General features: G+C 37.6%; 1 protein-coding gene across 1 annotated transcript; it reads right to left on the reverse strand.

Annotated features, from left to right (window-relative positions):
* Positions 1-950: 950 nt before the first annotated feature.
* LOC129270914 (zinc finger SWIM domain-containing protein 5-like) lies at positions 951-21179 on the reverse strand. Its single transcript, XM_054908251.2, has 9 exons — positions 21013-21179; positions 19631-19813; positions 11311-11448; positions 9716-9922; positions 7085-7396; positions 6373-6505; positions 5634-5791; positions 3477-4266; positions 951-2920 (listed from the first exon to the last, which is right to left on the reverse strand). The coding sequence occupies exons 1-9, from the start codon at positions 21170-21172 to the stop codon at positions 2599-2601; spliced, it is 2403 nt and encodes an 800-aa protein (XP_054764226.2). The 5' UTR covers positions 21173-21179; the 3' UTR covers positions 951-2598.
* Between the last annotated feature and the right edge of the window lie 6330 nt (positions 21180-27509).

The following is a 27509-nucleotide window of genomic DNA, read 5'->3' on the forward strand; positions in this document are numbered from 1 at the left end:
TTTACAGCTTCACTTTGAAATGTGCGTAAGAGAACTATAATTTGTGATTATGTTACCATGACAATGACAAACCACAAAGAACTGAGCTCATGTAAAGACTAGGTCTTCTTCTCCATGATGATACTCACAATAAATAAATATATAATGACTGAAACAACTTTTTACAACTTCTTATGGTTTTCATACTTGAAATGATCTTACGAACGCAGCTATGATTATTTTGTTTTTTTCTGCAGCATGAAGAAAAATAACGCGAAAGAAATGAAATTCGAAGTACAATGTTTGGTGTTCGCCTCCCAAGAGTGAGGACTTGATTTATGGGGAGAATAGCTTTATTCATGCCCTTAATTTCTAAAAATACGGACTTCTTAGCCAATCAGGGGAGAGACAGAATTTAAATCCATGTCTTTCTTTGGGAAGCCACAAAAAATGGTTGTACTCTATAAAATGTGTAGGTAATTCCATTTTTGGTACTGATACATGCATAAATGGAAGGAAATAATTTCATTCTAATCTTGATTTCCCCAAACTAGTTGATTCCATTAAACTTCAATCAATCCGCAACTATCGATAACGCGTCAATAAAATGTCCCTGCATTAAGCCTAAAGTGATTTTTCATTTTTAAATATATTGGCAATAACCATTACTTAATGAATAATAAGATTTCTGATGTACATGTTATAATATGAGGTGAATGAGGTAGATGTCTTCAAAACAAAAAAAAGGTCATCTCATGTAAATTACTCAATCAATTGAATAAAGGATAAATATACCTAGAATATGGGGCACCCAAAAAATTAAAAAATCATAAATTCGATAGTCCATCATTATATCAAATATTCAATAAAATTCCATTTTCAGTTTTTAGACAAAGTCAGTGTTTCCTAGAAGCTGTTTTCAATCGCAAATGACTTCATGCACGACCGTGATCCTTTCTTGTGGTGAATAATGAAACCGTAAATTTCCACTGGTGTTGATTTGCTCACAAGAAATGATTACCGGTTGTGTTAAGTCATTCTTAACTTGCGAACAGCTATGTGAAAGACCCACAAGGTCTCAAAGAATGAAAAATTTCATATTCTCATTTCAATGGTCAGTATTTATAGAATTACGAATGCATGCTGTAGCCATTGATAAAGATAATATATTGTAGAGATTATGTTACAGTACTTCAAGAATAAGGATACTTTCACATTCCTACCGGTACATTTAGAGTTGTTAATTGATGAATAGCAGAAAGGTCGGCTATCAGAATTAGAGGAAATTTCATCAATGGCGTTAGGAGGGGAGACTTTTCTCTTTTACCACTTTAGTCATGAGTATTTTTCACCCACATGTTCTAGCTGTCTCAATGAAATGTTTCAATTCCAACAATTCATTAAGACAACTAGTACATTACACTAGGAGAAGTTGAAATGCAAATGTAGGGAGAAATTTGAATTTCACATCTTTTGGCAATTAAAACCGTACAACTACATGAAGAATTGTCTTTACAACAAACTTTTACCTTTGGCAATGTTACTAGAGATGAACAATGTATTATGAGTAATATTGGCAATATCAACAAGTGAAATGTTCCAACATAATGTTTTTCCAAAGCTTGGATAGTGGTGAAGGGCTATGTAGAAAATATTACAATGATTTTAAACTGGTATTATAGATTAGTATCATATATTACATTTATGGCAATGAATTTGATCTATTGTTTCATTTACATATATTAATTCCATGCAATTCTAACTTACATTTACATATTAAACAGGTAATGTAAGAAGAGATCGTGAAATACACGCAGGGTTACTGTTTAATTTGAACAACATATGAAAACATACTGTACTTAGACAAAAAGTCAGGTCTTGTTTAATAGAAAACACGTGGAAGTAGAAATTTATATCTAATGATTTTATTCACTCAAGGGTTTCAAAGACCAAAGAAATAATCTTGCTTAACACTGAAAATGGGAAAGGAAATTTTAATTCAACTGCTCTTTACATATAATGGAGTTAAAGATGCAATTTTCTGACTGAGAAAGATATTCTAAGCTTTAATAAGCCTTTAAAGAAGCTCTGTATATCATGGTTCACTTGCTGAATTTCAAAGCTTCTTTTCTTTAATTCTTTCAGATTATTTCTTTGAACTTCAAATTTCAGAATTAAAAGTAAAGGGAGGAACTTTTTTAAAAATTTGACAAAAACTAGGACAAAATCTTAAGTGGATGACCATCAGAATACTGCTGTTCAACATGTAAGTCAATATGGATTGCTACAAATTTTAACCGGCGTTAACTGTGGAACACTTCTTTTTAAGAATGAATTTCATGGCACAACAACATGTTACACAACATGGACACACGAGACATGAATCAAATCAATAATACACAATACTACAACGGTGTGGCTAGAATCGGTTATATTCTTTTCCATATCTAGGAACTTAACAAAATAAAACAACAACAAAAAGAGAAAATTTGCATATTGCCCCTGCAGTAAATGACGTCACACCCATAGGACACCCACAACCGGCACAAACACTTCGACGCCTCCTCCTGACGTCATGCCACGGTTTGGGGTTGCAAGGGTGCCCTCTATGGCCCAGCGTCATCCGAATCTCTCCCGGACAAGATGCATGAGTTTCTTTTTCCCCCGGTACATGATCTTAAGGTCGTCTATGAGTTTTGTGAAGCGCATGTGGCCGTCGGGCGCGAGGTAAAACGTCTCCCTGGCCTTTCCGAGGAACTCGATGAAGTCGCCGTAGTGGCGTGGGGAGATGTGCGTGAGGCGGGAATGGGCGGTGTTGATGTAAGCTGCGATGGCCGCATCGAGGAGTTGACGCATGGGATCTTTGTCGTATGGCAAGAGTTTGATGCAGCGACGTTTGGCATCGGGCGGACAACCAACACCAGGGGCTGTTAAAGTACATCTAAACACAAAAAGATAAAATACACTTCATTAGAGAACAGGTAATTGGCTTGTTTTAAAAATTATCTTTATTAATGGTCTTTCGATTTGAAGGCCCAATCGAAACCCTTTCAACAGCCTCTTGTTTAATGATAATTGAAATTTTACAAGTTCCTATCTATGTCATGATACATTCATTATTTCAAACATCTCATTAAAAATAATTGTAAATTGATTGTTGTTGCATCTTGTTTTCTTAGTTTTCAATAAGAGTAAATACACACAATCGATATAAAAAAGCTGGATGGAGCTCGTTGTGCGTTGCTGCAAACACAACCTTGAGGCAAAGGAAATGTACTCCAAGTACACAACAGTATATCGGCCATTCCAACGAATAAGAAAAAACACGCACACTCAGTAAAAAAAAAAGTGTGGAACTTTGTGCACGCATGACCTTTTGACCTTACAAAGTACTTTTAATGGCCTCAAAAGTGCGTACTCTAGCTCTATCCAGCTATTGATATCGATGATACATGTACACACACAAAAAAAAATGATTGTAAAAGAATGTTACTGACCTATGCAGAACATCAGCAAGGACAGAGGCACACTGGACACTCTTGACCACTAGAGGGATCATATTACTCAGCTGCTCTTTGCCCAACGAGTGACTGAGTGCACACGCCCAGTACACGTCGTTTATTGCTGGATGCGTGTCCTGGTTGTACCCCAGAGATAGATTCCTCATGGCCAAGACGGCCAGGTCGTAGGCCAGCGTGGCATACCCCCGATGCTCCATGTACCGTGCTATCGTGAAGAGCTGCTGCGAGTTCATGGCTCCTGCCGCTGCGTCCACGACTATTTGATACGCGGCCTTGAAGGCTACAGTGTCTTTTTCACATAGAGTTAAAGCACATAGTGCACAAGAAGGTGGATCCTTTGCGGCACATTGTAAAGCTACACTCCGAGCACACCTTGCAAGTTCCTCCTGCGCTCTTAAGTCTAAGTTCAATCTAATGGCGGTGGTAGGTGACATGACCGTGGTCGCGACCATCGTCGTCGCTTCCGTCGGCGAGAACAGCGTGTACCACGACTGCATCACGGTGATGAGGGCATCGATTCCGATCTCGGTGGCGCAACGGACCATCCAATGCACCATGTCCCGCCGCCTCCAGTTCATGTTGGCCAGCGTCATGCGCATGATGTGCAGGCCGAGGTCAAAGGTCGCCTTGAGGAGGGTGCAGTGGGTGGGGCCGTCGACGGGCGTGGCCACCTTGAAGGCATCCTGAGCGAGCTTGAAGAGCTGCGATGCGCTGTGGATGTGACGCTGGGCAGCCTCAAGAACATTCCGCAGACGACGAGGATCATCTGACAAATCAAGAAAAGAATTCATTTACATTCTATTTTTCCGTGTATTACAGACTACAATCCAAGCCAAAGGATAACAGATATTATCACCCGTATCAGACATCTGAGCTGGTCATTTACAAAAACGTATTTCCCTGTATTTTATTATTATCAGGAAGGGATAGGTATATTGTTTGTATTTTCCTCGGTCTCAATGCGCGTATTGACTTTGCATGCAGAGACGACTCAAAATATACCTTGGTATTTTCCCTTGTCTCACATCCGGGCCTTTGAGGATGCGAATGAAGTGATACGCTTCATAATGTTCCGCGCACCAACGATCTACGTCATCAAGACAACGCTGGATCTGGGCGCTTGCAAGTACGTCATAATGGTAAAGTGCAGAGCCTAGACACTGATATTATCATGACATAACATAACTCTATTCTTAAAAGATATCACTGTTATCATGATTTTTGCTCTAGATATCTGATTTGGATGATAATAAAAATATTGACTGCCCTTCTTTCGGGGAACATCAAATATATTGCCCTCGTCTAAAGACTCGGGCCAATATGATTCTTTTGCTGGCAATATATTTGTTCCCCTCAAGACCAGTCAATATTATATAAATATTTCATCAATCATCATCATAGTTATTCAGAAGACATGTGTTCCTTTTGCACTACCAGTCATACCAGGCTGTTTTTCATTAAATTTCCATTATGAAATTATTTAACGTTTGTCAAAAGCCATACATACATCTTGACATAACAAAGGATCAAAGTTCCCCATAAATGTTATCATCTCTGTACCCGGTCTCCTCTTCTATAATCGAGTTCCTTCTCAATTATTATTTTCCTATACTAATTTATTTAATGTTGTGGTGGCTATCAAGACAAACCTTCTAGGGTTTATACAGCAGCCATTTTCCATTTTTAATCATGTAATTTTATCTATATCACTGTATTATTTTATTTTAATAACAACATTTATACCTGTTTTTTATATAGAATGAATGGAATAAAATAAAATTGAATTGAACAGAAAGAACCTTCACTGTTGTTGCTCATGCCATCTTTATCAACACAACATGTAATAAGAATAACTCTTTCCACAAAATAAAACGCATCTAATATTGAAAATTAATACTCATTTAATTCAATTCATCTTCTCTCTCGGCACCCTGATTTAAGTGGTAAAGTAAACACAAAACACAGCTGTCTACGTAAGAGGCAATGGCACTCACTTTTGAACTTGTGTTTAACAACTGATCGCTGTCATGTAAGTCTACTACATTTCATGCAAGTGTTCATAGTAACTGCCGAGAACCTTCCAAGTTATTTGTGTGTCCCATTCGAATTGTAGAAAATCGTGGAACATCTTACCTTTAGCGGCGGTGATCATGCAGCTAGCCAGTTCACACTGTTGAGACTCGATATGACCCAGTACAAACCAACGAGGATATCGACCCATCAAGACAGCGTTCATACTACTAGCAGTTAATCCTCCGCTTCCCGATGTCCCTTCCTCTAGGATGGGCAATCTGTTTGAAAAAGGTTTTATTTACTTTACTATTTTATAACAAGGAGATATATTTACCAAATCTGAAGACAGAAAATAATGAATCTTATGTTGTTGTTTTTGCAAATAACAAATTCATATTTATTATGACAAATAACACAAGTTTTAACATTTTACCACTTGGGGAACAAGAGGTGTGGCTCAGTGGATAAGTCTCCAAATTTGGAACCACACGGCTGGGTTTGAATCCCACTGCAGCACTTGTGTGCTTTGACAAGGCATTTATCTACGTTTGCCATTGTATTATGCGCTATATAAATTGTTAAATACTGTTACTAGTATTAAATCAAATTGTGGCTTTGTATGGTGTTTGATCCTCACATTTCATGAAGAATATATTTACTTATGTGATTATTACTGAATAAATAAACTGAATTGAAGTGAAAAGACAAATCCAACAGCAAGTCAAACTGAATATTAAAAATCAGACAGACATCACCCTGGAAATGTCATCAAAACTGGATGAAGCACAAGAACGTAATTTCAATCTTTTGCTTTTATTTCACAAAACAGTTATATCCCTACACCTAATGATTCTTTTACCTCATGGCCCGTAGTCCAACCTTGTAGGCTAGGTCTGCGTTGTATGGGAGGAGCGTCTGGAAGAGATATCGACCAAATGTGTGCATTGGAAAGCTCTCAGGTCGTACTGTGCTACCGAGACCACTGGCAGTACCTGAATAAAAATAAGAAATCATATTGGTTTGTTTTACAAAATGCCAATCAAGTGAGCATTCCATGCAACTAAATAGCCAGTGATTTTCATTGGCTATTGATATTATAAGCTATCCATTCATCTTGGTTTACCCCCTATCATTGGTGTCTTTACCCTTCTAAAATGTCCATTCATCTTGGTTTACCCCCTATTACTGGTATCTTTACCTCTCTGAATGTCTATTGATCTTGGTTTACCCCCCCCCCCCTTTGCACTGGTATCTTTACCCCTATAAATGTCTATTGATCTTGGTTTACATGTAGCTACCACTGGTATTTTTACCACTCTAAATGTCTATTGATGCTATCTTTACCCTTCTAAATGTCCACTGATCTTGGCTTACTGAAACCACTGGTATCTTTACCCCCCTAAATGTCTACTGATCTTGGTTTACCCTCTTTCCACTGGTATCTTTACCCCTCTCAATGTCCACTGATCTTAGTTTACCCAAACCACTGGTAACTTCACCCCTCTCAATGTCCACTGATCTTGGTTTACCCCCCCTTTCCACTGATAACTTCACCCCTTACTACCTCTCACCTTCCATCAGGGTATTAGCCTGCTGTTGTAAGACCTGGACCAGATCATGGTCCATCAGGATCTCACTATGCCTCGTGATAAGTTCCTCCTCCGCCCTGCAAGCCTTGTCCTGGGCATAGAGCCCCATGGGCATGACCCTCTGCTGACCGAGTCCGATGACCGCTACCTCGTACGCGAGCGTGAGGTAGGACTCTAAGGGATCGTTGGACCCTGTCACTCTGACGTGCCTGTATTTGTTATTCGCATGACTTGCCGAGGAAGAGGATGACTGAGTGGACGATGACCCACTGGTTGAGGGACCGCTAGACAAGCCTAGACCAAAGGATTATCGAAAGGAGATGTATTTAGATCATAAACTTTTTACCAAGTACCAGTTATTCATAATAATAACAATAATAGTGTAGATTTGTAGTGTGCAATACACAGTCCAAACACCCTCATGGGTTTAATAGCCATAGCCATTTTTTATAATTCAAAGCTTATCTAGGCCGTCAGGCCTATTACAGTTGATTTACCATGGGAACATTAAATTTTCTTGCTGCCTTGCTAGTTGCTAATGAGTTCCTTTTCATGTAGTAGGTCAACATTGATAAGAAAGATCAATGTGGGATTGTTATTTGTGACCTGGCTTTCCCATTGAACTCAGATAGACATGAATTATCTTGAAGGCTTATGCAGTATGGCTTCACTGACGTGTACACCATTACTTTTCAAACCAATCATCTAAGGAAAAGAAGAAATTGTAAAATTTAAACAACAAAAAGAATTAAATCATTATCCAGGTTAGGTCTGAAGCAGGAGATGTAGGGATTCATAGCCTTGTAATAATTAATGAACATGACGTGTGCATCGTTGATATCAATCAGTCATACAAGGAAAAGAAGAACTATGAAAATGTTAGAAAACTAACAGATTTCAATCACAATTCAGGTTATGTCAGAGGTAACGGATGATGCGGATTCATACACTAATAATTAATGATCTTGAGATGTAAGTACATGTCAGGAGATAATGACATTTCATTGTTTGTTTTTTTTTAATTCACAAGACATGGAAAGTTGTTCACATATTACAAATCCAAAAACATATAACTTTAAATCTTTGATGGATTTACATCAAACCTTCACCAATATTTTTTTCTGCTATCTTTATAATAAACTTGTCGTCAGGGTGAACTTCCCCTTTGAATCCATTTAAAAAAAAATTCATATGAATAAATCAAATATCAAATACATGTACATGTTAAAAATAAAAAAGGTCTATCGAAAAACTACAATGAAAGTTTGTGAGCCATACAACACAAATCTCCATGAAAATAAAATGATGGAAATGCAAGCCTGACTTTACAAGATTTCACACAATCCTTTCCCAGAAGAAAACTGATCGAGGATCAAGATCATCGCTCTGCATTTCCGCTGAGATATAGATTTAGAAATTACATCATTCTAACTAAAAATCCCCATTAGTGAGAGTCAAAACTTAAAAGAGAGTAAAGTTCTGCTGACGTCTTTCCCTCAAAGCCCCTACAGGACTGTTCTATGGAGTACGGGGGGACCACTTTATGAGCATTCTGTGCCCATGTCGATTTCCTTCTAGCGTTCTCCGTTTGAGTAACGAGTCCATATCTGGCATGTGGCCTTCCTTACAATGCTTCCTACATGGAAATTAAGAAAAGATCTCTGGAACTACAAACTAAACTCGCACTCCAGAAACTCCTCTTATCTTGAAGGGGGAACTGCTGCTATTGTATGCCAAAAATGGCTGAATGAACGAGGCATTGTTCTAGAGGTGCTGAAATTGTTCCCGTTTGTTTCTATAATGATTTATTCATTCATTAATATGGCTCTCAATAAACTACTTATTTTGATGATTACTTGGTTGAATAGACAAGTTGTGATTTTCACCATATTGAATGTTGGCGATATAAAGTGGGGAAAAAAATGCATTCATCTCTTCATAAAAACAGAAATTGACTATTGGCATGCAATCACCAGCTAAATGTACTTCTTTAACATCAAGTATTTACTAACACTACCATCGGAACTAAGTTAAAAAACAAATTGTGTAGTGAACACAAAGATGTTGATCACTCTTTAAATGATGCAATAAACAGGAGATTGGTGATAATGATATTACAGCAAATGAAAGTCAAGAGAGACTCGTGAATAAGCAGTGATTTCTCATGTCAACTCAATTAGGCCAAGAGGTGGACTTGCATCATACTGAAGACCTGATCGTGTCTAATAATGCTGGCATAACTTATGAATGACTTTACGCAAGAATGGTGTCCCTTTCTCGTGCTAAATGATATATCCCTAATGCCTTATTGGTAACTGATTTAGCACTACAAACATGTTCCAGTTGTTCGTTAAGTTGTGCATAACTTTATCAACAGCTTTTTGAAACGCCCACAAGGGGGAGGGGGTGTTTCACAAATATTTAGGTGCGACTTAAAGTCATGCTTAGTGCCAAGTGCGCGCACTCTTAGTAATATTTGACCAAAGCTGTGATGTGTTATATATATATATATATATATACGGCATACAACTGGGAAATTAAGGTCACACTTAAATATTTATGAAACACCCCCCAGGTCTTCAATATGAAATGGGGGGAGAACAGAACACTTACCACCACCATCACCGCCATCCATAGCATCAGGGTTAGCACTAGATGCCTCAAGAAGGGTGTCCAGCAAACATCCGATGGGATCTAACGGATGACCGATCCACGCCTCGCTCGCATCACGCACGATGTTGCTACTGCTACTGCTGTTGTAGAACACCTCGCTGGCCGTCATGTTCGTCTGAGAGCATTTCCGTTTTGACTTGCGAGCACCTGACAGGGTGGGAAAGGGAAGAAATGATCAAGGGCCTTGTTTCACAAAAAATGCAATCAATGATAGCATTGCAAGCTACTGAAATGCTGTCTATTGATTGGCTGTGAGCAAATAAGTCAATGGAAGTCTTACATTTGTAATCGATACCAAATTTTATAAAACTAGGTCAAGGGTGATAAAGTATGAGTTACAGTGCTTGAATCATAAAACTTTGAACATAATGATAGTAGAGTCTGCGTAATTAAAAAACAACAACCCAATAATGCAATAAATATATAAAAAAAACAGAATAAAAGTAGATGAACATCCATCAAAAGAAGATGGATTTGACCTTTGACAAACTTTCGGGTGAGATACAGGATGCAGTGGTAATATATAACCAGGAATCCCAAAAACCAAGGATAAGTCGCCAGGAAAGATTCTCTGTAAATAGCTAAAACAACAACTTTGTTTTCAAAAGGTAAAACTACAAAATATGCATAGCTGAAACAGTAATTTTTCTTCTTCACACTGTCAAATTATTTTGAGGCTGCAAAGTTAAACAAAAGTGAGAAACAAAAGAGTATGTTTTACTCCGATGAGTGCATGTCGAAAAGCTGAAGCATGTCCATTTTTAAGGCTGCAGTATTTTACAAGTTTCTTTGATACCATTTTCCAAACTGCTTGGAAGTTTCATTGAGATTGCATGGTGTGAACCCCAAACCCAAACCTTGCTTTCTCTTTATTCTTCGGATCTCTCGGCAAAATTCTTCTACATTCATTCAAGAACTTGGGTGGGTTATTGCTGTTCAATCTAAAACGTTATATATCGTGCTTTTTCAATTAAAAAAAAAATCAAAAGAATCATGTCGTGCGACTATATTTGCATATACTTCCGGCTTATTTGCATATACGCCCGACCAATCACATAACGGATCAGTGCCCACCTATTGTTCCCGCGTTCGTGCGTACGGTCCTTAGGTTTGGTATAAATAGACTACCGTATCAGATAATTTTCGTCACTTGATAAAGAGTTGCAGCGGCACTCGAAAGCTTGTGAACTTGTAAGCTAGTGAACACTTTTTGCGAGAGTGATCACGAATGTCCTTGTTGACCATAGTAGATTGCGAGACAAATGAATACCCTCTAGCGACTTATGAGGTGTTGCAAGAAACTTGCGATCAATTGCAAGTCAATTTTCAGTCCATAAATATGCGATTAGGAGCTGATCTGCTTCTTGCGACAAGGAGTGTAATCTGATTTGCTACAGCTATAATTGATCTATAACTTGGGACTATTGCAACAGAATATTTGCTTTTGATTTCAAATCTTTTCTTGCAACACCTACTTTCAGGGTGGCAGGTCAGAGATATCTACTTACTATTTAAAAAATAAAGCATGTACTTACTGTGTTTAGCTTGTTTGAGGTGGTCCTGCTGTACTTTCTTGAGGTATCTAACAATGGAGACGGCGAGACGTAATGCTTCTTTCGGGTAACCGTGGGAACGTAGAGCATCTACTCTGGCACAAGCTGTTGGTAAATGTTCTGAAAGAATACAAAGGAAAGAAGAAAAAAATAGAAAAACAAAGTTTAACCCCGGTATTGAAGAGACATGTATGTGAATACTGGACACAATACATGTACATGCTTGTATCTTCAAAAAATACATATGAAAATGTCTGTTACTTGGTAAACACTCAGTAGTCTGAATTAACATTTTAAAGACAAAAGCCAAATAAAAGAATGGATTCACAGAATTTGAGTCAGGAGTCATGAAATTTTCATAAGTTTACATAATCACATTTCAAAGGTGAAAACATTTTTCACACAAAAAGAGTTCTTTGAGCAAAATCTCAGGACTTCTCGACAATGAAAAGTGGTAAGTAGCAACAATGACCTATGAAGATATTTCAGGAACAAATCAATGAATCATTCCAATAAAAACTTCTTGTATTAAGTTGTAACTGGGTGGCAAAGCACATAAAGCCATATACATAACATGTATGAAAGGGAATGGTTTCATCGATAAAAAGGGGGCAAAAAGATCCTTTTCCACGCATCTCATTCTTCAAATAAATCCCAAATTCCCAACATGTATCTATGACACAGGTGAAATAACACTCAATGCTAGATCTTCTAACTCAGCTCCATGCCGCTGCGCTCGACCGAACGGAGAGAGGAACGAAACCTTGAAAAGCGAGTAAATAAGAGAACTTGGGCCCAGCCATCAATCAAACTATGGCATTGTGTAAGGCGACAAAGGCTGCACACGCCACACAGATTGCTAACGGTGTCACTAAGGCCATTGAGGTCAAAAAGTAACGCACCGACAGAAAAGAACGGAGGTCGTATATTGACGACTGCAGAGCTGGGATAGGTTCATTATTCAAAGAGTGGCAGACTGAGCGAGGAATAACAAACTAAACCCATTTTAACAGATCTGAGAATGTTGTGGAATGTTCCTAATGTATTTGCACCTCTAATTCTAAACTGAACTAATCCTAAAATAATTCTATTTAAATAGAAATAGCTTATATTTTAGAATATCATATTGTACATTAATATCATTCTCAGATTGCTTATTATTTCTCAATAAATTCTCAAATTTGATTGTTCACTAATCTGATAAAGGATATTTTTCTTCCAATTTTATACTTTACTACATCATTTAACACTTGTTTGGCATATTACTGTAAGCCTATTTATTCCATATTCGTTCTTTCATTTATCTTGCCCTTGGAAACATCTGTATTACGGAAATTATATTACTCATTATCAATTCTACCATTTCCTTTCATCTCACTCTCTCTTTGTTATGGAACTATTTCAATTCAAGCTTTTGAATATAAAAACCAACAATCATGGTAACTAAATTTAGAATGCTCAATTTGAAATGCCTATCATCGTTTGGCAAATGAAATGAAAACACATTTTGCAGAATCTTTATTTTCCATTTTGCTACTTCCATGGAAATAATCATCAGTCACAACTTATAAGAAAAAACAACCTGTAAACACTCACTTTTTGGCAACAGCTCATTAAGGTTTTTCAAATCAGCATGTCTTTCTCTCTCTCTTTCAACCCCCCCCCCCCCCTCTCTCCCACTCACAATCAGACAAATCAGAAAACAATTTCCTGCTTTTTTTCCGTCAAACTTCAAGTCAGGAATTCACCCTCGGATCTACAATGCACTTCTCTCTTCCTCTCAACTTCTTATGCCCTCTCCTCAATTTTCCAGAAAACCGTTCAAACATTTGACCTGAGCAATTTCTGTGGAAGTTGATGGTTTTTCCACAAATATTGTGAGTGATGTGGTAATCTAGTCTCTCACCGCTCCATCTGCATTTATTCTGATTTTTAAATCCAAATCAAATTGCCTTTCCACCACTCCGTTCTCTTTCCTGAGATTTGGAATTAATGTGCGAACTAGGGAGAAAAGGAGATTACAGATTTGACCTTTATGTAACGACCCTGTTCACATTTCTCTACTGAATCAGAACCAATTTAACTAACATTTGCAGCAGCTATGAAATAATCACCTTGAAAATCTTTTTATTTTCTTGCCATAAGAAATAAAACATCATAAACGCACACAAGCAATGTGACAAAGATCAACCATTTAGAAGTATGCAGTGATTGGCCAATGATGAATGCATTGGGCAAGATTTTTTAAAGGCTATTTTTCAAAATGATGCTCAAAGACCCATCTTGGTATGTTTACGAAACATGGAACGTATTTCTAATATTATTATTATTATTATTTGGCATCACCCATGCCTGGGAGGCAGTGGGTGCAGTGAGTTCATAACGTGCAAAGGTGGTGGTTCTCCTCTACAAAGGACCTTCATTTAACATCCTATCCAAGGGACAGGATGTTTTCCACTGTTACATAGCCTGCATCTATAGAACAGGGAAGAGACGTTTACACACAATGCAGGCTTCAGTCATCCACCCGGGGTGGACTCCGACCCATGATCTATGGTTCGACAGGCAGACCCTTTAACAACAGAGTCAACCTCGCCATTTTTACAGAGTCCAATTAATTGAAGTGACATAGCAACACAAAATGAACCGCCTCCTCATTCCTATCATGCATAATCTTCTAATATAAGTTACAGCCAACATAGTCTTTTTAAAGCTACATGTATATACCATGATTCTTGTTGTGTGAATAGGGTCAGGAAGCAGTAATAAAAAAGAATACACCAGTGGGACCCTTTCTCACTTCAGAGAAAGCAAAGGAAAGGGGGTTTGGACTCTTCAGAGAGGCAGAGTTTGATCTTATTTACTGCAAGAAAGCGTACAACTCCCTGCTGTGGCGCTGCTAAGATGTAAACATGCACACAAACAGGATGCAAATTAGCTCCTAAAACTCAAGAATTTAATTCAAGTAGGCTTACCTCTATTTAACTCAAACCAACCATCTACTCCTACACATACAATTACATGCTATATTCCACTCATCTTGGAAAAGAATAGAAAAAATTCATATAAAACATATAAGATAGATGAGGTACTAAATTTAAATTTGCAGGAAGGATTCATTTCCGTAATATAGGCTACTCTATATAGTATCAACAAAGAAATGTATCTGATATCTTTCAAATTAGATTTAATCATATCATTTCTCAAATTACGATAATCAAGATGAAATAGTATGGCTAGCTATCCACCCTGTGTTCATTTAAAAATCTATGTGCTTTTGAAACTGTTTTTCTACTGAAGGAATACTACCAATAAAGTAGAGGTGACAGTAAATTAAAAATTTTGCCATTTCAACCATACTTCGGTAGTGTTGAAACTGTCATGCTTTCAAGCACACATCGTGAATCACTTGTCACGGAAACGTGGTTATGTTATAAGAAGTGAGTGCTCCAAGCTCAAATGCCGGCTTATGAACAAATTGTATGGTGGAGGAAAGGGCTCCCATCGACAAGGAAAAGATGAGACTGGCAGCTGGATTGTAGTCTAGGCATGTTCTCATCAACCATCGGTATGCAAGTAACCTGCAGTAATCAATTCATGGCCACTCTATGATAATATCGCCATCTCCTGATTATCCAACATATAACGTATTTGGGGCTCGGCGTTAGGCAGGGTAGGCACATTTTACTGCACAAATATTTACACCTAGTTTCAAATAATTTGATTTCACAATGCTAAGCAAGAATTAGAGGCATCAGTCTGTTGTGATTTTTATTATTTATGTTAAATTGAAGATCTGGAAACATTTTGTCATGAAGAAAAAAATCAAAAGTATTGCTACTTCCCACTTTCATTTTATCATACAAACAATCCTGACCTATTTTTTCATTATTCCTATAGCAATTCTGAATCAGTAACTAAAATCATATAAACATTCCATCTTTACAGTATGACATTAAATCATTATTGTCCTAGATCTTTGAGTAGTAAAACGACTTAAAAGCAGAGAGAGAGGGGTAGAATAAAGGGAGAAAATAAAACATTTGACAAATCCGGTAGAGCTCCTTGAACATTCTATAGCAACATTTTCAAACAAAATAGAATCACTATGCCCATGAACATCATCCTCCTCCTCAAAATTAAAGACTCTATTTCATGATAACATAATGATTTTTCTTTATTGTGAATAAATTATGCCATGTAAAGACTATTCTGAATTACAATACAAAGTGTGATCTATAATAGAACACTTTAAAGCGTGGCAATGAGCCGTAATTACTTTGAAAAATGCGGGCATAATGCCCGTCAGCATCAGGGTTCACGCAACAGTAGGTTTCCAATCATTCGCTCCCTGCCCAACAATGTCCACGGACACAAAACAAAAAATTAGCGGAGCTCTGTTCATTTCACATGAAAAAAACGCTTGATGATGCTTTCTTCCTCTCGTTCATATGTCCCCTTCTCATTCTGTCTCTCTTTGCATTAACAGTATCTCTACGTATATCAAATTTCTTTCTTATTCTCAATCAACCCTATTTCTTCTCATCCTGTATTCATTTCTCCCCCCCCCCCATTTATTAAGCACCCCCTTCTTTTTATATGCTGTGTAAATCCCCCAACCTATTCTATTCATTATAATTCCTTTCCCTTAAGCATTTCATTTCTTCCCCCTTTATTTTTGTATATTTAGCTCTCATTATCTCTGTTTAACATCTATTTTGAGATCCGATTATGAATATTCATGCAACTAAAATGTGATACCCTCATCTTCAAAGCATATCATTCTTAAACATCTCATTTAAATCCTCTAAACTCTGTCTCCGTCTCTCTTTCTTTCCCCTTTATCTCTCTGTCTCCATCTTTCCATCATTTTATCCCTTTCCCCGTGTCCTCTTAATCTCTGTCCATCTCTCGATGCAGAATGCTAATGAATTAGCTTTCAAGTTGAATGAATATCATGTGGACCATTATCTCAGCATTTCTATTGGCTGCAGGAACCTCACAGCTAGTCTTCTACCCAGTCTCACTTGTATTAATTCATCTATGTTCTGTGATACCAACAGTTAAACTTGTACAAATCTACTTGTGATCATTTTGAATGCTTGCAATGGAAACAAAATTCAAATCAAACCTTTTGTGCAAAAACCTCCAAACTGCTTTATCTTCAGTAGACAATTCGCAGAATTATATAGGTACATGTATACGGTTTTGATACACTTGGTCTATTATGGATAATTTTAGTATATTGTGAAATGTCTGTTATATAGCAGGGCACACCTATTTATTGAATTCAATATATAATTATATATCTCAATAACCAAGGATTTAAAAAGTTTATGGAAGGGAAAAATGTTTAAATACATGTGATTTTCTACTATGCTAAGAAGGTCTGTGAATGAGAACTAGGCATGCCCTAGTGGTTGTGTGGTAGAGTGCTTGGATGCATCGCTCACGGCAACAAGCATCACTCACTCTGGAGGGAGAGGCGAGCATCGGCAGACAGGCTCTCAGCCAGCAAGCAAGCAGACAAGCGAGGCCTGGCCGACAGCACACCCTTAATGCTCTTATTATATTGACTGGCAGAGAAGGAAAGAGAGACTGCAGATCAAACGGGAGATAGGGATGGAGGGAAAGATTGAAAAAACGATTGATTGTGGAGCATTGTGGCCAAGTGGATTAGTCTCCGGACTCTGAAACAGAGGGTCCTGGGTTCTAATCCCAGCCATGGCCTGTTTTCCTTCAGCCAGAAATTTACCGATATTGTGCTGCACTCAACCCAGGTTATATAAATGGGTACCTAGCAGGAATTCGTTCCTTGAGACACATGGAACGCGTTACAGCTGATCTGCTAAAGCTAGGGTAATTATGCTGCAATACAGTAGAGCTATTCAAGATTTCTGATGAATTAAGAGCTAACTGCTATATAAGCAAGTACTATTACTATTTTTTTTACTATGATTATCAAAGAAAGAAAGAAAATTCCAAGATTTTCATCCCCTGACTATGATTTCCCAATTCTTATGATTATCTAATTTTGCATTTTCTTTTTCCTACTGATTGTATAAAGCCTCATTCTGATGAAAATGTAACAAATCTTTAATAGTAACATGCTTCATGGTTAGTCTTAAGATATTGGGAGAGAAATCAGCTCACTGATGCTAATAACAAATGCGCATTACATGCTTAAGGCAGCAGCAGAATTGACAACACTGAATTTCGCTCTAAATTAAATGTGTGTCTACTTTCAACTCGTATAAGTTTCTCTGTGCAATACACTGAGCAGCTAGTTATCGAGAAAATTGCCATTTTGTTGATGGAAAAAAGGCATTCACCTGGCTGCAAAATTCTTGGTTTAGTGTTATTTTTAACACATCAGTGTGGAACTTTTGATCAGAAGTGGACAAGTAGATCCTGATATGATGCATCTTTAAGAATTTTGGAATCTTTATTTTGTAATTGCACTGTCGGGATATGGTCGAGGCCGGCCTCAAGGCCACATTTTGCTGGACTTCGCCTTTGCCTCCGGCCGAGTCGCGCGCACAACGTCTATGGGAGAATATTTTCAAAAGTGGCCTCACTACATGTACATGTACATGTATATCCCTGCAAGTCACAAGAACATAGCTTATGGCAAAATGTTTTCTACTGGTGTGCAGAAGCTGCATGAGATACATGTAGATGGATGGGGGGGGGGGGGAGATCGACTATCCTATTTACTTAAACATTGTAGAAGAAAAATCTGACGAGCTTCGATCATTTCCTCCCAATCCCTCTCTTGTAGAAAAGTCCTGTATCCACAGCACACATTACTAATGATGAGCATACATCACACAGCAGTACACGGGGTTCTGAACTAAGCTTCAAACCTATTGAGTATTCCATTCCACACCTTCAAAAGTGCATCCACCCTACTCATTAAACATAATACCCTCCTAGGGCTAGAATTATGCAGAGGGACTAGGGTAATAGCTTACCCCCTTCTATTATTGGATACCGGTCCCGGCTTAATGGGAGGTACACCGTGGGTGTGTGAGCCGAATGAGGGGAATGGCTGATGGAGGTGTGTGAAATGAGACAAACCGAAAAACAAAAAATGTGGGAAAAACATATCAACATGCACGAGGTTAGAAAATAACAAGTACACAGGAATATTCAAAATATGACAGTGTCGTTAAGTTTTAAACCAAGTATAACTAGAAGCAGACATGGTACAAACTACTATAATGGGACATCATTTGAGATAGAGGTGGAGGAAAATGATGCCAAAAGCATATTTTGAGAAATGAATATTAAAATAGCTAGAATGATGGTGACAGTGGTGGATTGGACGAATTCAAGAGAGTTATGATTTAATGAGAAAATGAGGGACGGGGAGATGGGGAGACGGAAACATAGAGGGGGAGATAGATGAAGAAATAGAGAGTAAGAGAAAGGAAGAAAGACAGGTCAGATGAAGATTGTAGAGAACAAATTGAAAGACAGAGCCAAGGACAGTAAAAGAAAGAGAGCTAAGTAAAAGTCATATAGAGAAAGGAAAAAGAAACGTTTAGAAAAAAGGAAACAGAAAGGTCGATGCCGGAAAATAGCGGGAGAAAGAAGCCATCAATTTTGAGGAAGAAATTGATGAGAGGATGTATAAGAGACAGGAAAGGGGTTTGCTCAATCTGCTGCGCAAACCCTTCACTCCAGAAGTGGTCTGAATGTCCAGCCTACAATGAAATCTGTACTGAAGGCACTCTCTCTCTGATATTGACACAAATTTTATATGCGCTAGTCTTTGTGAAGACCCACTTGTTGATCAAAGTTTCAATCAGGGTCTGTGCCTGCAGACTCGAGGAAGCCATACAAAAGGGAAAAGGTTTCATGGCAGTGACATGATAAATGATTGGAGAGAGAGGAGAGAAATGGGGGAATGAAAAAATACTATACTTAATTGGAAAATGGGCAGAGAGAGAGGAATCAAAATGAACGATTTCAAGTTGATGGTGATTAGATAAGAAAGTGAGCAGGAGAGATACATCATACAAGAGTGACAAAACAAAGTCAACAGAAGACAACAAGAAAAATTAAAGTAAAACCCTAAAGAAAAAGTGTCAACAACCTCCAGACGCAGAAAAGAGAAACGCAGGAGAGAACAGAAAGCAAGGATGCATAGCAGACAGATCGAGAGAACCGACGTGATGCGATACAAAAAACAAAAACAAGACACCAGAATTAGAAAATAACGTCATATCCATGGCTACACAGATGAGGAAAACAGAGACAAATATCATTTGAAAGCTGATGAAAGCTCTGTACTAACCTGACCAAAGTGGGAAGGCTGATTGGTTGAATAGTCCATAATCCATATCTTTGATATGGTGCACACACATGAAGTAGTCTTTGTTCAAGACATTTTGTAAGTGGTTATCACACCACTGAAGGTCGCACGCCTCTATCGCCCTCGTGAAGATCGTCCTCGGTCTGTCACCGTTCACCGACGGTCCTGAGGGAAAACATGGCGAAAAAATTGTTTTTAATTTAATCTCTCCTTCGTTTTAAAGCAAGGCATTCTTCAAAATCACTTTTGTGTGTGTGTAATCTTAATGTAATTGTGGGCATAGGAAATTGAAACTAATGACACCAAATAGAAACAAAAAAACAAAACAGGGATATTGACAAGATACTCATTTTCACTGTTTACAACTAATCATAATGATTTCGACCACAATAGCATGGTATAGACAAAACAAAACTTGTTGGTTCAATAATGAAAGGGCACAAAATTTTTATTTTTTATTTTACTGAATCACAAATATACAAATATCATAAACTGGTGCTCTTGAAAGTACTTTGTTTTTTAATTCTTTTGATCTAGCTGATGATTAGTGACTAAATCATGGAGCCTGCATAGGAACATTACACACAAAGACAGTAATTCTTTTACAAATATACCTATTTTTTCAACTTCATGTGAGAAGATGAAGGTACCTAAAATCTTCAAGAAGTTGCAAAGTTAAGGACTTTGTCATCCCAAAAGTTTGTATTTTTATAATGTGCTAGAGTCATTCAGTCATGTTCCCTTTTTCAGAAAGGGGGGGGGGGGCTCCAAGCTATCAATCAACATATCAGGCTAACCTGTGCACACATTGAAGCACATAACAAAAATTTGCAACACACTACTGTTTGTTAAAAAGCATTTCCTATATGCAAAAGCCTCTTTAGGTGTTTTCAGAGTTCAGACCGCCTTGTAGTTCATCAGTTCCATGCATTTTCTGATAGGATATTTGCCCTGATCTACCACGATTAGAAAATTCCAGGTAAGCAAATTCTGCATAATATCCCCAAAAGAAAATACCCGCTAAATAGCAGGTACTTGTCAAAAGAACGAGAACTTTCGCAGGGATTTTTCCAAAGTTGTGGATATTTTGGTAGTATGAAAGCAAATTACAGACCCAGCGAAAAGTTGGACACAGGCATCGTGGGTGGCTGCTGAGCTCGCGATTTTGAATTGCGTGCCTTGCCTGCTTTATTATCAGACCATGATGCAATAGTCTGTAACCTCTTTTGGTTGTTCTGAATGTGGAGAATAATTAACAGGTATTATGATCAAGTTCTCGTAATTTAACATGTACTCTGGTGATCGAGGCGGTCGGAATGCTTCATGTCCCACAAACAACAAAGCTGCCGTTTTCTACTTCTTACCTGCCACATTGTTTATTGCACCTGGTCCTGGGTTGGGAATATTACTACGAGCGTCTGCATCTTCCAGAGGGCAAAGGTCATTGGAACTCCATTGCCGTAATCTCACTCTCCAATGTTCTTTTTCTCGTTTTGAGTAACCTGGATTCATTACCACTACCATCCATAGTAAACCTGAAAATAACAGAATTAAATTATTTCATTAGCTATTAATGATTGAAATTTATTTTTGAATGTATGCACTCTACATTTCAAGGATTTGAAATAAATCGGATCGACTGTGAATAGCTAACAGCTGAACATTAGATTTACATTTAATATTGGAATTCAAATGCTTTCAGATAAAAAAAAATGAATTCAAATCAATTTATTAAACCAATATGAATATATAGATCAATTACAAAGCATAATACAAGTAACAAAATGGTTAGGACCAAAAAAAGAAGCAGAATCTTGTAAAACATTGGCCCTTTGAATAAAATACATTACAAATAATCCTTAAGATTCTGAATAAATCAAATTCTGGGCTGGTCATTAAATATTCACAAGCGATCTGGATATATTTTGAATCTTTGAAAATGACAGTTTAGAAGTCAAATTAGAGTTAACAAAATATAATGCACAAATATTCCTTCAAATGACAAGATTGCTTTCAAGATTTTCAAAGTGAAATAACGAATTTGAATTTACTTTCTGCATCTGTAAGAGACCTTTTCTACTAACGCTGAACCACCATATTGTAGGTATTTACCTCGTCTTTTCAGTTTGGTTGCATGGAATATGACATTTATCATAGTAGTAAAGAACAAGGGAAACATTAGCGGACCAGAAAGATATCGGGAAGGAAAAGAAAGTGAACTGATTGTATCTGATAAAACTATCATCCAAGATGTTTTGAGACATGGAGAAAGTGGATACGATGCATGAAACCATTCGTCAGATGCGCTATCTCGCTTCCTCCATACGAACATGCAACTGATTAATGTACACCTGCTTGAGCGAGGGATGGGTTTTATTTCGAACAAACATCACGGCTATCTTCTCTTATCTGTCGCCTCTCGTGTTCCACGGTGTTTGGTGAAATTCCAAACATGGTGATCGTAAAAGTTGCACCCCATCCGATAATTTCCTAGTGGTGTTTTGCTCTTAAATTCAAAGGACAGATGCTTGCTGTTGGATATACATGTACTGTTATGAAAGAATGGAACAAGATTCACTGGCAAGTATCGGAGGAAACAGTTGTTTCCCCTCTACATCTGTTTCAAAGCACTTTTGTCTTGAATTAAAAACATGGTATATGTCAAAATTGCAATTCACACCCAAGGAAGTTAAAAATATTAAAGTTCAACAATGAATCCTTTGATTTGAAGTTCAACTATGTTTTAGAAAAAAATTAATGATTCTGCATATTTTCTATATATTTCTAAAGATTGATACATTCTTATATTTGATTGCATTGGTAAAATCAAGTTAGCATTAAGGATGCAAGCATGGGAGTACTTTATGATAAAGCTGCTCAGGTAGACTTGAGGTTTTGCAGTCGACACTCCATATGTAAGGGGGGGGGGGGCTACAAGTATTTAACTTGGCTTCTATGGCTATTAAAAAAAGAACTAGATATTCATTGATTTTCACTCACGCTCTGAGCCAATCAGATGCAAGGATTTTAGTAGCTTAAAACAATAGTCAGTGAAAATCATTTTCTTTCATGAAATACTCCCAGAGTACTGGATGGGACCAAAGCCAAAAAAGAAAATGGCTGAGAGGGAGAGATAAAACACTCTCCTTGCAACCAGCGAATATTTCTCTTTAACTACCATCAAGAATATCCTCAACCAAGCCGAGTCCTGCATCGTTGTCGTCGTCGATAGAGTCACAAATAAAACAGAAAACATGTCATGTATCTTTAAACGGTAACATCCCCAACAGGAGAGAAAAACACTCCCTCATCCTAATCTTGAACTGTCTCTCCAGATAGGATTTACAATCTATTTTCTCTCAACTCACTCAATATTTGTTCAAGGAAAGCAAGGAACTGGGCTAGAGGTATCTCAAGTTCATGTACCAGTTGGGCACTACATGCTACTCAAACAAACACGATCTACAAAATATGTCAACTTCAGGAAGGCACATGTTGGCTCTACCCAATGGAATGAGGGCTAATTGAAAATTTTCACAACTTAACATGTTGGTCTTCAATGTATTTCTTCTATTTTGACCTGAAATTGAACAATCACACAGATGGCCACATATCTTCCATTTGAAATAAATATAGACATAACCTGTCTGCTTGGAATCATCAAAAGAATTATGATCATTATTACAATGACACATAGATTATAACATGAAAACAACACTGATGATAATAATGACAATAATGGGGTAAACTTATTTCAGTATTTTCTTTTAGGTTTATGGAAATATGTTCCCTAGTTCTTGTTAATGTTTTGCAAGCTGTGCCCTCAATTTTGTTGGAACGGGCTGTAGTTTCCTGCAAGATATCTCTACCTGTGAGAGGAAGAGGTAAACGTTAGGCTTGGGAGAGGGTAGGGCCTAATAAGTAACGTGACAGGTAGCATCCAACTCTTGTAACCCGTACACTCGACCTCATGGATGCCCCAACCGAGTTACTTGCCTGATAATAAGTTTGGCAAAATAAAGGTAAATTTGAACTGTGCACTGAATAATGGTTTATGATATTGAGTGTAACTTTGCGTACACTGTATTACATGTACATGGACGGTCAACGGTTTAGCATAATTTGTGACATGTCCATGTAGGTTGCATCAAACTCTTGCATCCATACATGTACACTCAACCTCCTGAATTTTCATAATCAGCGTAACTTTGCAATGTAGGTATAATTTGATTTGAGCCCTGCGATATATTGTTTATATTTGAATATATCACCATGTTTTATACTTGTGTTTGTTACGAAGGGCCCCAATGAAAACCAGCATGTTGCTGATTGGGCTACCCTTCTTTTAAATATTTGAAATAAATAAATATATGATTGATAATACTGATTGTAACTTTGCATACATTGTTTTACATACACCTTATTAAAGGGATGGTCCGGGCTGAAAATATTTATATCTAAATAAATAGAGTAAAATTCACAAAGCAAAATGCTGAAAATTTCATTAATTTATAATTCATTGAGATATAAATATCTCTAGCCTGGACCATCCCTTTAACTGTTAAGCATATATTTGTTGCTGTATCATCATTCATTAGATGAGTGAGTGTGAATCTGTTATTAAATGTCATCTGTTTGAAAAAATGACAACATACTAGAATATAACAAACTATTATGCACTTTATACATTTGGCTTGTTCAAAGCAATCAATTCTCACAATAGTCCGGGTTATAATTGAGCAAGGTGCCACAAGAAAAAGGAGAAATTTTCATATAGTGCTTCTAGACCAGTTTTTTACGCTGAATATGAATATATGAGGTAACCAGGCTGTATCCTGAAAATTAACCTGTGAGGGCGCTTTTTTCAAAATGGCCGCCAAATTTTCAGAACATTTGAATTTTCGTACATAGATTTTGACATAAATATTCCATTGCCACAAAATTAGTGTCATATGAAAGACAAATAAATTTTCTACAATTTGGTACTATTTATAGGGGATAAGTAGGTCATTTGGCTGAGATTTTAAGTAGAAAACTGCATTTTTTGTCATTTTTTCCCAAAAATTGAAAATTTTGCAAATACATGATTTTACATAATTCTGAGAAAAATGAATGAATTACCTTGAAATGTTCCAGAAAACTTTATTGATATACTATTATCATGTGGATGAAATTCCAACTCTGTATCATTCTTCTTAGCAAATTTATAAGGTATCAAACTTGAATACTTCAATTTCAGAAATGTCGCTTTTTGTATGCATTTCCATAGACTAATACGTATAACATGTACTGTACATGTATAATATGTATAATGTATAGTTTAATAAAATTTAAATGCAATTATCTCCGCTATTTAACCACTTGGAGAGTTAAGAGTAGGCTTTTCTCTATCAGCTACATAAAACAAAATGTTGGCACATCAAGGCCTGACCCTCTCATGGGGTGGGGGTGTCGAAGTCACCCCCCCTTGCCCTTGGCTATATCATGTTGTTGTATATTGCCTATTTGTTGGAAAAATCTCTGTTTTTTGGAGCACCCATTGAAGCAAAAACAGGCATTTCTGCTATACAGTACAGTCACTTTGATTGCTTTGAAACCACTTGGAGAGGAAAGAGTATATAGGCTTTGTTCTACCAGCTACATACAAAGTGGCACATCGAAGCCTACCACTCTCGGGGGGGGGGGGGGGGGGGTGGTTAGCTTAATATTGCCAATTTATTTGAAAATTCACAATTTTGGACCCAACATTGAGGCCAAAAATCGTTTGTGCTTTGTTGTACACCCCATTTTATTGATTTGAAACCACTTAGAGAGGTAAGAGTAGAGTTTGTTCTACCAGCTACATATAAATAAGCACTGGCACATTGAACCCTAGCCCTCTCATGGGCTGTCTAAGTCACCCCCCCCCCCTCTATATCATGTATATTGCCGATTTATTGGATATTTCTCCATTTTGGATCACCCATTCAGGCAAAAGCGCGTTCCTACTATATAGTACAGCCAATTTTATTTTCTTGCAATGAATTGGAGAGGAAAGATTAGGCTTTGCTCTATCAGCTACATATCAAGAAGTGTTGGCAAATCAAAGCCTATCCCCTTCAGAATGTTCAGGGGGCTGTAGAATTTACCCCACCAATTTTCGGTAATTGACTATCTATTGGACAGTCACAATTTGCATCACCCATTGAGGCAAAGGGCGTTTCTACTACATAGTACAGCAAATTTCTTTTCTAGCAATGACTTGGAGAGGAAAGAGTAGGCTTTGCTCTATAAGCTACATATAAAGAAGTGTTGGCAAATCAAAGCGTATCTCCTTCAAGCGGCTGTAGAAGTTACCCCACTAATTTTCGGTTTTTTGGCTATTTGTTGAAAAGTCACCATTTTGGAGCCCCCATTGAAGCAAAAAGGCGTCTCTGATATATACTTCTGCCACTTTTATTGCCTTGAAACCACTTAGAGAGGAAAGAATAGGCTTTGCTCTATCAGCTACATAATTTTGTGCTGGCAAATAAAAGCCTACCCCCTTCTGGGGGCTGTCGAAATCACCCCCTCACCCCTTTGCGTTATTACCTATTTATTGGAAATTCACCTTTTTTGAGCCCCCATTGAGGTAAAAAGACATCTCTGATATAAAGTTCTGCCACTTTTACTGCCTTGAAACCAATTAAGGAGGAAAGAATATGCTTTGCTCTACAAAGAAGTGCTGGCACATTGAAGCTTACCTATCTTGGCGGCTGTCAAATCACCCCACCCCTCTTGCATTATTGCCTAATTATTTGAAAATTCACAATTTTTGAGCCCCCATTGAGGCGATATGCACTTCTGCTGTATAAAACACCCAATTTCATTTTCTTGAAACCACTTGGAGAGGAAAGAGTAGGTTCCCATCTTTCAGCTATATATAACGAATTGCTGCCATATCGAAACCTGACCCACTTCAGGGGACTATATAGATGTTACCCCACCTTTTTACGATTTTTTCCAATTCATTGGAAAACTCGCCATTTTGGAGCCCCATTGAGGCAAAAAAGTGTTTCTGGTATATAGTAGAGCCACTTCTTTATATGTAGCTGTTAGAGGAAAGCCTACTCTTTCCTCTCCAAGTAGTTTCAAGGCGGTAATAGTGGTAGAACTATATATCAGAACCGCCTTTTTGCCTTAATGGGGGCTCCAAAATGGTGAATTTTCCAATAAATAAGCAATAATGAAAAAGGGGTGGGGTGATTTCAACAGCCCTCTGATGGGGATAGGCTTTTATTTGCGAGCATGTCTTTATGTGTAGCTGTTAAAGCAAAGCCTAGTTTTTCTCTCCAAGAGTTTTCAAGGGTGAAAAAAGGCAGAAACATAATCAGAAATGACTATCTGCCCCAATGGGGGCTCCAAAGTGGTTATTTTTTCAATAAATAGGCAATAATGCAAAAGGGATGGGTGATTTCGACAGCCTCCTGCTGTTTGCCTGCACTTCTTAATATGTGGCTGATAAAGCAAAACCTATTCTTTCCTCCCTAAGTGGTTTCAAGGATCTAAAAGTGGCAGAACTATATATCAGAAACGCCTTTTTTCCTCAATGGAGGCTCCAAAATGGTGAATTTCAAGGGGGGGGGGGGTAATTTCGACAGTCCCCTAAAGGGAGTAGGCTTTTATTTGCCAGCACATCTTTTTATGTAGCTGATAAAGCAAAACCCATTCTTTACTCCCTAAGTGGTTTCAAGGCAGTAATAGTGGCAGAACTATATCAGAAATGCCTTTTTGCCTAAATGGGGGCTCCAAAATAGTGAATTTTCCAATAAATTGGCAATAATGCAAAAGGGGTGGGGTGATTTCAACAGCCTCCCGGAGGGGGTAGGCTTTTATTTGCCAG

This window comes from Lytechinus pictus, chromosome 11 (assembly GCF_037042905.1).
Source record: "Lytechinus pictus isolate F3 Inbred chromosome 11, Lp3.0, whole genome shotgun sequence".
Lineage (NCBI taxonomy): Eukaryota > Metazoa > Echinodermata > Echinoidea > Temnopleuroida > Toxopneustidae > Lytechinus > Lytechinus pictus.